Here is a 13,256-nt window from a genome sequence, read left to right as displayed (position 1 = left end):
CTGCAACTCGGGTGGCGCCATGGCTCCCTGTGCAGAGCAAATGAGATGAAGGGGAGATCAGGGAGGAGTGAAGGAAAAAGAAGGCGGCGGGGACGGCCTTGCTCGCCGGAGAGCTCAACTGGCAGCGACGAACTCCAAGGCGCATGTTCTGGCGACAGAGGGCTGGATCCGGTCGATGGGAAGACCTGTAGGCGAGCGGCAGCAACGGTTTGGGACGACCGCGAAGCTGCAACTCAGGAGCGCCATGGCTCCCTAAGCAGAGAGAACTAGATGAGAGGGAGGTCAGGGAGGAGCAGCAGGACAAGTGAAGGAAAAGAAAGTGGTGGAGAAGGCGACGAACTCCAAGGTGGCGGCGCTCGCTATAGCAGGAGGAGGGTCGGGCGCACCGATATGATAGTTGTGGCTGGTGGGAACTGGCTTGCGGGCATGGGAACCGTGGATCAATCCCCACGTACACAGGTGCAATACATTTTTTCGTATGCCTCTTGTAGGTTTCGTTTTGAGCTGATGGGTGCGAGATGTGGCATCACTTCTCGGCTCTACAAAATTCATGGCTGAAGTGCGTGTCCCGGGGTCACAGTCTCCATCACTTCTTCAGTTCCTGGCTTCCTGCTTGTTTCAATAACAAAAAGATTCAGCGAGGAAGACCACTAACAGAATTGGATGTTGTATGCACCTTCATCTTGCAGTCCAATTACTTGGACTGTTTGCGACTGAGCTTTAAAAAAAGAGTATGGAGTCCAGTGTTTTGGAGCAATCACCCGCGTCACCAATCATCTCAACATTATCTCCAGTCTCTGAATGTTTTGAATCGATGGTTCCTGAGTTAGATAATCGGACAAATAGTGATCCGTTGCCAGCACCTCGGTCACCAACCAGCTCAAAATTATCTCCGAATGATGAATTTGCCCCTGAGTGAAGGAAATATTTCACTAGATGATATCTTAGGGAACTACATAGGTTTCGACAATACTAATGCTTTGCTTTCTGTACAAGATCTCAGTTAAAAGAATATATATACTGCTTCTGATGCTTACATAACATACCAAAAATCTGTTAAATGTTGGTAATTACCTTTGAGAGAGATATTGTGGCTTTAAGTTATTTTTCTATTTAAATTCACAGAGGCAAAGCTAAAACTTTCTTTGATCCATGGTACTGTTGCTATGCCAAGATTTGATGATAATTCTTATTCTTGGATGTTGAACCTGCCACCGGATCTGGCCTCCCTAACTCTGACGTGCTGATTGCTGTTATGTGTTGGCTTGATCTAGCTTTAATTAGATAAAAAAAGATAACCACGTAATATATACTATATTTTTTTGTGAGGAATAGCCACACAATATTTTGTTCCAAATATTGACCATCTCACGCCGGCAGAGTGGTGCTTTCGGTCGTGCGTGTACCCATGCATAACTCTAGTTTTAGTAAATGGAAAACGTTTAGAAACAACCGGATGATTTCTGAAAAAATCAGCCGGGTCTCCCGCACGCCACGTGTCATGGGGCCACGCACGACGCCACACACCCACGCTGCCTTCCTTCTTTCTTTCTTTTTTTAGTCGCTGCCTACCTTATCTCTTTCCCTACCCGAGCCAGATCCCTTTCTACTTCGTCTTCTACCTCCATCTTCACTCTTCGCCCGTCCCTCATCGGCCCGACTCTCGCTGGAGCAGCCTGCGGGGTGGCTTTTGCAGCACCCGGCGGCGAGCTCACACTCCACGCACTCACGCTCCTCCGACCTGCCACATTCCAGCAGCCAGCGACGGCGTCGACCTGCGGCTCCCCGCGCCACCTTGCTGCCGGTGTTGTAAAGTGCAGTGGTGATGCATTGCCAGAGCTGCGGTGGGAGCGTCCGGTGTTGCGTAGAGGGCCGATGCAGCGGCCTTCCAGAGCCACGATTGAGCATCGCTCGGGCCTCCCGAGGCTGCAATGGAGCGTCGCCGTCGCTGCGACGGCGCCCGCGGCGAGAGGCCGACGTGGGCGCTGCAATTCCGGCGATGTTGCCTTGAAGCTATTGGAAGCACCACCGGAGCTGCAATGGAGCAACGCCGGGCCGCCGGAAGCATAGTCGATGCTGCAATGAAGCTTCGCCGGAGTTGCAATGGAGCTTCACCGGACGCCGTCGGTGCTGCATTGGAGCTCCGCTGGGGCTGCAATGGGGCTTCGCCGGGACGCCGTCGGTGCTGCGTTGGAGCTCCATCAAGGCTGCAATGGTGTTGCGTTGAAGCTGACGCACAATAGCTGTTGTCGTGGTGTTGCTGTGATCCAACGTCATTCAGCGCACTGATCGGACGGCCGGCTAGGCGGATGATTTCTTAGGGAAATCATTCGGCTGATTCGTAGCAGCCGCCTTAGTAAATTGATCCCAAATTGAACATACCCTAGACGACTTTAAAAGAAATCCTATCAAGTAAAGGAAATGCATACTTTAAATCAAAAGGATGATAAGCAAAGGCCAGAGCTTTACGGGTGCTTATAAGCTTTGATCAGGAAAAAATATTAGTACATCTTGCCGGTATATGTTAATTATTCTCATGCTCATAATTTTATTTTAAAAAAATTAACCATGATTTGACAGAACTTCCTTTCAGCACATACCCACACTTGTCGAACACGTATCAAACACAAACCATCAGACTCAAGCAATTTCATAAAAGATGCCTATTTTAGTGAAGGTAGTGCATGCTCAAATTTTTATTTCTTAAAAATAAACCAAACAATATATTACATATCTATATGTATTCTCAGTCTTGTCAATCTCAATATCAAAACCACAAAAGTGCACACTTTGTTACAAAAATAAGAATAAGAAACGTACTTAACAAAAATGTAACCTTATTTCTGACGTTTGCCAAAATTAAATATAAGAAGTGTTGTGTATGTTTTAAAATTTTCGTCCGTTGCAATGCACGGACATTTGTACTAGTTCTTTCTCACGCGCGTCCTGAGGATAGCAAAGAGGGAGTATCATCGTGGCGTCGACCCCGCAGCAGGGCAAAATCGTACTTTAGCCCCGCGAAACGCAGGGGTAGGTTAATACTGGGCCGCTGCTCCCCTTCCGCCCCCCTCCTATCCCCACCTCACTCCGCTTGTGCGGCCGCGTGGTGCTGCTGCTGCGGAGTTGCGGCCGCGCTCCCCCGTCCCTCCCCCCGCAGAGCCTTCGCTTCGGTACGATCGAAGCTCCGGCAGCCCGAATCTCCTTACGGTTCGTGCCCCTCCCCTGCCCCCCGCCTCCTCCTCATTTGGTCTGGACGTTCCGCCGCGCGCCGGATCGCGCGCCGCGCCGCGCTTGCGGATTTAGGGCCGTTTCACGTTTCGATCTGCGTGTCGATCGAGTGTCTCGTGCTGGTCAAGTTGCGCTGATTGAGTTGGGTCTTTGGGTTTGAGACGCGGTAGGGTTTTGGCGGGTTTTAGGGTTGCGTGGGCGTGCATGCCTCCTGATCTGGGTGAGGGGGAGCTTTGGATTCGTGTAATGAGCTGTGTTAGTAGGCTAAACTGCCAAAGGGCGCTTAGATCCCTGCTGGGGCGCTTCGATGGCTTTTGCATGATTAAACATGGCCGTCTAGCCTCCTGATCGATTTTATCTTCGTGGAAAAGACTTGTTGGAAGCTAGCTCACTTGTTGTGGTTGTGTGCTATATGATTGGTTCCCAGGCAAAGACATGGGCGCATGGCGTTTCTTGATGGTTGATTTGGACAATCATTTTGTTTTCTCTATCCTAGCTGCTTGTTTCTTGCTCTTTTGAACGGTAAAATCTGGCTTTCATGTTAAAAAACTAGATGCTTGGTTAGTAGGGATGGAGCAACTCAGTTAGAGAATGCTATGGAACCAATGCCATTTATATCTTGCGCAAGTAGTACGCAGACGGAGGTCCTGGAAACCTATTGGATAATACATGCAGCTTCAAGCTTATGTCTTATTATGGAATGATGTCAATTAAAATAGCAGACGCTCGCCTGCTCTCAAATTATGGTTTACTTACTTGGTTGTGTGCATCTGCATGACTGATTGACTGCATGTAGAATCAGATGGTGATGGGTGCAAAATAGTTTACACGTCCCTATTTTTGTCTGCACCATTATATATATGGCTCTTCATTTTACTCACAGCTTGAAGCATCTGTGCTGGCTCCTTGACTATGACCATCGAGAAGATGGGTAGAAAGAAGAATCCAATTGTCTTTCTGGATGTATCGATAGGTGATGGGCCTGACGAAAGAATGATATTTGAGGTACACTTTCTTTTCCTTATAACTTTACATGCGAGTTTGGGTGGTATATATGAGATCAGCAACTCTAGCTGTGCCCTCAGATTTATCAAGTCTGATGATATAGTATATGTATTGATGAAAAATTCATTTTCCTCGCAGCTGTTTGCTAATGTTGCTCCCCTTACAGCAGAGAACTTCAGAGCATTATGCACAGGTAATGCTCCTTAAACATATTTAGGTGAATAGATACAAGTGCCATCCGTGCCCAAGTTACTTGTGACTGTGAAAAATTAGCTGCAGTTTTGGTTTAGAAGGTTTATTGTGAACTTCGAACACTAGTAGGTAAATAGAATGCCAAATTGCCAATATTTGCAGATTTGCTTGTTGAAACCATGTGTTGGCATAGTGGTTAAGGCATGCCTTTTGTTGTCCTAGGGCCCACATGTTCAACAGGTTGATTTTATGGATTAGCTTCATTTCTTGAGAAGTTCATCCTCTCCCTTGTTCCTGGTACTGTAGCTCTTGCTAATTGAGGTTCTGTGCTCCAGGTGAGATGGGAATTGGACAATCAACTAAGAAGCCATTATATTACAAGGGATCAACATTCCACCGTGTCATCAAGGGGTTCATGGCACAAGTAAGTTCTTCTCTCTCTCTAGTATAATTTTATGCAGTAAATGGTTTTGCATTTGATCATCTATAATGTTTTCTCTTAGGTTAGCTTTATCTTTTCTGTTTTTAGTCAATTTCCTGTTTCCCTCTCCATGATGTAGGATGCAGGCAGATGATCTCGACTGCTTTTCTTATCATATACTCCCTCCTTCCCAAAATGTAAGGCACGTTTGACTTTGCGCGGTTTTTGATGCACGACTTTGACCATTAATATATACCAAAATACATGGATTGAACATGTATAAATAGTATCCTCGTATCTGTCTTCCAAAACAATTTTATTTCATATGTATTTATACTTAATTTTGTAAACATTGAATAAGTAAAAATCATAGTCAAAGTTATATGCGATGAAGACCAGAAAAAGTCAAGCGCGCCTTATATTTTGGGAATGAGGGAGTAGTATTTAAAGTTGTACATATTTCTGTGTTATCTACATTGTCAAAAAAGAAGAGGGAAATTTGATTGCTGTGTTACCACATTGCTAATTCTCACTTGCTTTTTCCAGGGTGGCGACTTCTCAAATGGAGACGGTGAGTTATACTATTTGTTCTTTCTTGTCTTACATTTTGTTTGACCTATTTGTTCTTTCTTCTCTTACATTATGCACAAGACCCTACCATCATATGACCTTTTTCTTCTCCTGTATCTTCCATTGAAATAAAAAATGTGTTTCTGCGTCGGTACTTATACAGAGCATATGTATGCAAGTATGCACAAGATGGTTGAGAGATGCTAGTTTTGATAAAACTGTTATTTGATTAACTTGAATGAATCAACTTTAGTTCACTTTTAGAAATATACTTGGATAAGAACTTGATGCAGGGAAAGAGTTTCATAACAGTTCACTTCTGTGACATAAACCTCTTTTTATTCTTCCATACACATAGTAGTACCCCTGCCTGTTGCTTCATATTTTCTTATTTGTGGAAGTCATGTTTTCAGGAAATGGTGGAGAAAGTATATACGGCGAACAATTTGAAGGTATTAAGCTCTGAAGCTTAGTATGGAACCTATTCATTTAAAGTCTAATGTGCATATGTTCCATATATAATGTATTTATATAATTTGTAATTTTTTCAGAAGGTTGGTTATGCACTTTAATGTTGCTAGTTGTAGACACACCTAAAATAACTTACCAACACATTTTCTCCCGTCATTCCAATCCTCCAAATATATCACTCATCCTGTTGTGATGATAATCAATGTATTCTAATGACAATTTATTATTTGCATTTCAGATGAAAATTTTGTGCTACGCCATGATGACCGGGGTCTCTTGTCAATGGCAAATGCTGGACGTAATACCAATGGCTCCCAGTTCTTCATTACGTTCAAGCCTAATTCTCATCTTGACAGGTTTGTTTGGATGTGTTTCATTTGAATTGTCATGTAGGTTTCAGACTTGCACAACATACGATCATAAGATTTGGGCAACCCTGTGCCTGAGGTACCGTTATCAACAAGAGATGCGAAAATAAATGTTGTCTACCCAATCGCTCATGCAATTTGGTGTCAAAATTGATAAGATATGCTCTTCCATATTTTGATGTGCCTTACTATAGGCATTTAACTGTCATTCAGTCGACAGATTTTGTTTTCAATGCTAAACAAACTTCTGATTGAAATGTCCAATTGCATATAAAATCAGGAATAAAACCATTGCAGTCTTTCATGTGATGTTCCTAGAGGAGCACATCATTTACTTAATTTATCTATTTTGTTAGGTAAGAGTTGCCTGACACTACTTTCTTTGTGTTGCTTGTTGGGTGCACTTGTATTTAAGTTACTGCCTGATTCAAATCTTTCCAGTATCACTTCTTGTTGAGGAGTATTTCTTAAATATAGTTTCATTGTACGATCTGTGTAATCGTTTTCTGTTTCCAACTTATGGGTGTTCTGATGCCATCCGTACTGGGAGATCTTGTTGATATACACATTGAGCCCTTGAAACTTTGAATAGTAAAAAAAATCATGGATGTGACTACAAAAATTGTGAAAAAATATGATGAATGTGTGACACTCAGAAAAGAGATCAAGCTTAAGTCTTGTTTTTGTACTATATAAGTATTTGATCTTGTTTTGGCAAAACCTTTCGCATGACCACATGTTCTAACATGTTGCATATGCATTAAAATATTTGTTTTTCTATTAAATTTAAGTATTAATGGGTTAAGACCGCATCCTCAATTACTTTACATAAATCCGTTGTGTGCAATTGTGGAATGAATGTAGTTGCTTAGTTACCTCCCTGTTGATGTGAATGTGGATGCTCTCTAGTTTCTGGGTTACAAAGTTGAATCCCAGGTATGGACGTATGGTACTTTTTAGGCTTCAAATATGGAGAATTACAAGTCACAGTGTACATATACTTTCCAAGTATCAAATATGGCAGGATTACAAGTTACAGCATATGTAGCAGGTTAACTACGGCATGATCCCCATATTTTCGTATGCTTAAGAGTTCTACTATTTTCTTACCTTGCAGGAAGAACACTGTTTTTGGCAAGCTTATTCTTGGAAATGATGTGCTGAAGAGGATTGAGCATGTTGATGTGGATGGTTCTACTAATAAGCCTATCGTTCCAGTAAGAATAGTGGATTGTGGGGAGCTTGTTGATGGTAAAGGCCGGGGATCTTTCTCAACTGAAAATGGTACTGCTCAAATCAATGATAGCAATTTTCAAATGGACTGGAGATTCTCAAATCAACTGCAATTTTCAAATTTTAACAACATACGTAGCAAGCGTGATCTAAGCATCTAATAATTCTTGATCTTTTTACCATCTTTTCTGTGCTACTATATCCACAGATAAAAAGAAAGTTAAGTCAAAGTTGTCCATTGATTCATCTGAAGACGAAGGTAATGAAGAAAAACACAAGGGCCGTCGCAAGAAATCTTTGAAGAGGAGAAAGAAGAAGAGAAGATACTCTTCTTCAGAATCAGAAACCTCATCTGAGTCTGAGTCGTCAGATTCTGAGAGTGAATCAGATTACTCCAGCGAGTCGTCTGACATCAGCAGCTCAAGTGATGACAAGCGGAGACGAAGGAAGAGACACTCCAAGAAGGATAAACGCAAGCATGGGAAAAGAAGGCGAGATCGCAGGCGCGAGAAAAGACGTAGAAAGCGTGACAGGAAATCAAAGCAGAAGTCAAAAAGGTTTGTTCACATTCCCAAATTGAACATTTCAGTCTGTTTGCTGACATATAACATAAGTTCAATTACCAGGATGGTAGAGAGTGACAGTGAAACTGGAAATGCGAGTGATGGCAGCTCTGAGGATGCCAGAAGAAAGCGGCAACGCCATGGAAGGAAATCTAAGGCCACATCTCAAATTTCTGGTAATTTCCTTTTGTGGCTGATGGATGTGCTGTACATATCTATGCATATTTGTGTTGCTTCATTTCATTTGGTGTAAGCTGGAGTAGATGTTATTAAATTGTACTAATTTCTTTCTTGGGCCATCAGCCCATGACCCATGTACATCAAAATACTGAAAACACATTATGCACCATCTCAAATCCCTAAACATACAAAAGAGCTGCATACTGTGCCATTTAAGCCCCACAACCACAAGTGATGTGGGAGTTAGATCATGCTAGGTAGTGGTATTCAGCTACATAATAGTTATTGTTAGTCTCTGCACTCAGGCATCATTTATTACTGTCTGCATCATCAAATATGCTTGAAAGCTGGAAAATCAAGTAGTTGCATGCTTGTATTTTGCGCGATATGAAACCATTGGGGTACTTTGGTGGCATTCATGCAATTACAACCTGTCAACTACTCACTGCCTTACAATTTTCTTGCCAGCTGAAGATCACACAGCAGTAGCTGCTCTGAAGGATGCCACTTCAACTCAGGAAAAGATTGGAACACCAAGGAGTCTGGCACAAGAAGACAAATCTCCACTGGAGAATGGCGAGATGCGCACAAATGGTGTTACTGACTCCAAATCTGAAAGGAAGGCCGGTATCATGCCTGTTCTAACTGGCAACCGAAGCAAATCTAGGTTCCCTATACTTCTTCACACATCAATCATTATTTGTGCTTACTGCATCTGCAAGCAGTGTTTCATCTTACATTGATAAGCAGGAGCCAGAGCACGAGTGCTAATCACTCCATGAGCAAGAGCATGAGTGTAAGTCCCAGAAGCCCAATCAAAAGGTCAAACGTCAGCCTGGAGAGATTGGTAAGCCCGAGTCCTGTTCATCAGCGTAGTAGAAGTCCTGTCCATGCTTCCAAACAAAAAGAAAGCAGGAGCCCACCCGGACAGAGGAATATGAGCATGAGTCCTCATCGAAGAAGCCCCAGCAAGAGCCCACCTGGAAGGGCAAGCAGAAGTCCTGTTGTCCGCAGGAACAGGAGTCCTGTTGAAGTTCGGACAAGAAGCATTAGCAGGAGCTCAGCTAGGTCCTTGCAGCGAAGAAGTCCAAGTAGGAGCCCGGAAAGAACCCATGTGCGAAAAAGTGTCAGTCCAAGCCCCACACCTATGGAGAAGGGAAAAAGCATTAGCCGAACTTCTGCAAGATCTCCACTCCACAAGGGTTTTAGCCGGAGCCCTGATATGCCTCCCAGAAAGACTACAAGCAGAAGCCCTCAAAGGAATGCTCATAGAAACTTTAGCAGGAGCCCTGTGGGATCTTCTAGAAGAAGCTTGACCCCTGTACGAGGTGGTCGATCTCGCAGGAACGCCAGCAGAAGTCCTAGCCCACCTCGCAGGGCAGTATCACCACCCAATCACGGTAGGAGCCCATCTAGGAGTGTCTCTCCCGATGGATCAAAACGCATAAGAAGAGGGAGGGGCTTTACTCAACGTTACTCATTTGCCAGACAGTATCGTTCACCTTCTGTTGATCGTTCTCACCGCTATGGTGGAAGAGGTGATCGTGACAGGTAACTTATTTAACTTTATTTTCTTCCATTCTGGAGAAATTACTGTAATATCTCTGTAGATATCAGTTACCAAGATACTCTTGAAGAAGTTACTGTTATATCTCTTCTGCAGGTATATCAGTCACAGGGGCACTCGTTATCGATCACCTCCAAGACGATACAGAAGCCCACCAAGAAGAGCATCACCAAGGTATACTGTATTAACTATTTAGAATGATTGCACGTACAACAATTGGACATATGACTATTCCGAATGATTGCACATACGACAATTGGACATGATTTTGTCATGATATTTTTATCTTATAAACAATTAGGAAAAGGACATCTAACTTTGTTATCTCTTAATCTTCCAATTCCGACCCCACACAAATGATGTAATTGAACATTCAGTTTCTGCATTATTATAGACTTGTAAGGAAATTTGTTGCAGTGTATCAACTATTGTGTTATCGGATAAAGAACATCATGTTGTGCTTGCATCTTCTTGACACAGATTTTGTTGATTATTGTGTTGTGTGGTGATGAACATCTTTCAACTAATTATACTGCAAGTTTATAGCACATATGTATAGCCTAGTCTAGTGGAAGGTTAAATTTCATATTTCTCTTGTTTTTCCGCTGTGGAGGTCTAGCAGGTACAGAAGGAGGAGCCGAAGCGTGTCACGCAGCCCACCAGCTTATCGAGACCGTGCAAGGGGAGGTGGCTACAGCAGGAGTCCAGTACGTAGTCGTTCGCCTCCTGCTGGGAAACCAAGTTCCCGAGGTGATCGTGCACGGTCGCTCTCCAGGAGCAGGAGCCTGTCTGGGTCAAGATCAAGGTCCCCACCACCTGTGCAGGATTGCTCCCCCCTTGCCTCCCCATCTCCAAAACATGCAAGTAACGACAGGTCCCGGTCTATGTCGGTGAGTCCTGAAGGGAAGAAGGGTTTGGTTTCCTATGGAGATGGCTCCCCTGATTCTGCTGGGAAGTAGGGGAAAAAGAAAGAAGGCATTCACTAGCTGTTTCCCCTGCTGTTGTTCAGCTCTGTTAAAATGTTACATATGTGATTCGAGATGATTTTGAATTTGGTTGAATTATCTTTGGACAACTATAATCTGAGGTTAGTCTATGGTTTTGTTAATTGCATGCCAACATTTTCTTGTATCAATCCTTGTTAATGGTGCGAATCATGGTTTTTATCAAAGCTGCTACATGTAGTAATCCTACACTTTTGACAAATATGGACACCGAGTCCCTTATGATCCAGCCCGAGTTATCTTTGGTCTCATTAACGATCTTGAGGTTTAGTATGTAGCACGTCCGTATGCTATATATGAGCTGTTCCTATTTGTCACATACTACAAATATCACTGATGGTTTTAGGCTGCGTTCCCATTTTGGAGTACATGTTTGGCGCTAGTTATCAGCTTCCGATAGATGCTTACAACTGCATGTCCACCCAATTTTTGGTATAATATTACTCCATCCCAACTAAGTGTTTTAAGTTTATTTCAACTTTGTACTAAAATTAGTATAAATTTGAGACACTTATTTTGAGACGGAGGAAGTACAAGTTAATTGTTTCATTGTAGTTCAGATATCTTAAACTGAGCCTCTCATCGTTGCCATTGAATGATTTTAAAAGGTTCAGTGTCATTGGGTTTTCCAACGCGCAATTGTCGTGGTATATTGGTATCCAGTTGCATGCATCTGGTCCACTATTTCTTGATTGTTTAAGACGATACTTTGTTAAAATGATACACTAGCTTTTTTTTTTTGACATTTGATCCCTCTATTCATTCGTAAGAATCATAGCATCGTTTACAACCATGTGATCACATCCTTTGGTACAGAGCCCATCCAGAAATTATGAGGAGAAAATTTAGCAATCCTAACAGTTCATGTGTGACCTGTTGAAGATGGGGCTTGCAACAGAAGAAGAGTTACCCTCTTGAAGTGCACTTCTGCATCCAACCGTTCGAGCAAGATTCAACCTGAACCTCACTGCTATGGCTTCAGCCGTAAAAGCATCATAACATATGTCCATTTTCTCATTTGCTGCAGCAATAAATTTCCCATTGTGGTCCGTATAGTTCTAATTGTGTCTTCCAGTGAATCAATATCAAACCGAACATCAACGTTCAATTTGACGTACCAGTTCCTTGGTTTTGCCCAATCAATCTGATCGACAAGGACGAAATTAGCAGCAAGAGCTTTCACCATCAAATTAATTTGGCTTTGCATTTTGTACTTCTGCGCCCCCACCACAAATACCAAGAAGCAGTTTCTATTGTTTCTTTGAATTTTGGTAGGCCGAGGACTTGAACATCATGGTCCGGCAAACTGAGGAGGTACTCCAACACTACCTTAGTGGTCATGTCAATAAGAATCGCCTTCTTAATAACATCATGTACACATAACAAGTTTCAAACTCCAACAACCAATTGGCATTCAAACAACAGATGCCGAATATTGTCGCCTTGTCGGTGCTCAAGTTGCAGGCTGGGCAGGGATTGTAATATGTCTGTCTGCTAGGATACATGACATGGGATTGCGCTGTGCAAGGCTCTCCAAATAAAGATTTTGATCTTTTATGATTAGTGAAGGCTCCACACAAAATCCCATGTCTCTGTAGGTGTCGAAGAACTCGCAACAGGCTGCAATTTGTGCCCACATTGATCTTACCATTCCACATGAGGGCAGAATGTACAATTCATGTACTGGGAGAGGAATGGTCAAGATCCTTTGGGCATCTACATGCCAAAAAGTTTGATTCACAAGCTCTTCATCCCAGTCCTGTTCATGGATCAATAAGGTCACAAACACAACAATTTGTGCCATATTGATGTTCCCATTCCACATGAGGGCAGAATGTACAATTCATGTACTGGGAGAGGAATGGTCAAGATCCTTTGAGCATCTACATGCCAAAAAGTTTGATTCACAAGCTCTTCATCCCAATCTCATGTTCATGGATCAATAAGGTCACAAACACGAGAGGAAGTGATTACCCCTATTAGTTATCACCTTTTTAGAGTGTGATTGTGGAATCGAGGCGTCCTCCCAAATTTTATTTTTTTCACCATTACCAACTCTTCAAATGTGAGCACCCTTAAAAATTGTCCACTCCCGCAATTATACTTTGCAATGTATAAGAAGATTTGTTCTTAAGGGTAGCATTCAAAAGATCTCCATCATGATAATATTTGACTTTTGAGGATCGACGCACACACAAAGAATCAGGATCATCAATGAGCTGCCAAGCCTGTTTAGCTAAAAATGCTAGATTGAAGCAATGGGTATCCCTAAATCCCATACCGCCTTTACACTTTGGGATACACATTTTTCGCCACGCGAACCAATGCATTTTCTTATGTGTTGCATCACCCCCACGAAAATGAGACATCATGTATGTGATTTCTTTGCATTTTTTAGGAATTTTAGAGAGAGACATCGCATAAGTTGGGATAGCTTGTGCAACAGATTGGATT

The 13,256-nt window shown here is 42.8% G+C and overlaps 1 protein-coding gene across 6 annotated transcripts; it reads left to right on the top strand.

Moving 5' to 3' along the window:
- Positions 1-3,057: 3,057 nt before the first annotated feature.
- Positions 3,058-11,031, top strand: LOC119316593 (peptidyl-prolyl cis-trans isomerase CYP95-like). 6 transcript variants are annotated; one of them, XM_037590931.1, is made up of 15 exons: positions 3,065-3,207; positions 4,156-4,233; positions 4,372-4,426; positions 4,761-4,849; positions 4,986-5,043; positions 5,393-5,417; positions 5,830-5,868; positions 6,126-6,243; positions 7,373-7,539; positions 7,697-8,045; positions 8,115-8,227; positions 8,700-8,898; positions 8,982-9,782; positions 9,895-9,972; positions 10,412-11,031. In XM_037590931.1, the coding sequence occupies exons 3-15, from the start codon at positions 4,382-4,384 to the stop codon at positions 10,755-10,757; spliced, it is 2,427 nt and encodes an 808-aa protein (XP_037446828.1). In that variant the 5' UTR covers positions 3,065-3,207; positions 4,156-4,233; positions 4,372-4,381; the 3' UTR covers positions 10,758-11,031. The 6 variants fall into 6 exon arrangements, with proteins under 6 accessions (XP_037446824.1, XP_037446823.1, XP_037446822.1 ...); XM_037590927.1 differs by lacking the exon at positions 4,986-5,043 and having other exon boundaries at positions 3,058-3,207; positions 4,112-4,233; positions 10,421-11,031; XM_037590926.1 differs by lacking the exon at positions 4,986-5,043 and having other exon boundaries at positions 3,058-3,207; positions 4,112-4,233; positions 10,418-11,031.
- Positions 11,032-13,256: the final 2,225 nt, after the last annotated feature.

The sequence above is a fragment of the Triticum dicoccoides genome, chromosome 6A, assembly GCF_002162155.2.
Source record: "Triticum dicoccoides isolate Atlit2015 ecotype Zavitan chromosome 6A, WEW_v2.0, whole genome shotgun sequence".
NCBI lineage: Eukaryota > Viridiplantae > Streptophyta > Magnoliopsida > Poales > Poaceae > Triticum > Triticum dicoccoides.
The sequence above is the reverse complement of the archived record's forward strand: the minus strand, read 5'-3'. Positions and strand labels throughout refer to the sequence as shown.

Excerpts from the sequence above, each read along its gene's own strand:
- LOC119316593 (XM_037590925.1), top strand. The coding sequence starts at position 4,141 with ATGACCATCGAGAAGATGGGTAGAAAGAAGAATCCAATTGTCTTTCTG. Across the intron at positions 6,244-7,372 it reads CCTAATTCTCATCTTGACAG|GAAGAACACTGTTTTTGGCA; the intron begins GTTTGTTTGGAT and ends CTTACCTTGCAG. Across the intron at positions 9,973-10,411 it reads CCAAGAAGAGCATCACCAAG|GTCTAGCAGGTACAGAAGGA; the intron begins GTATACTGTATT and ends TCCGCTGTGGAG.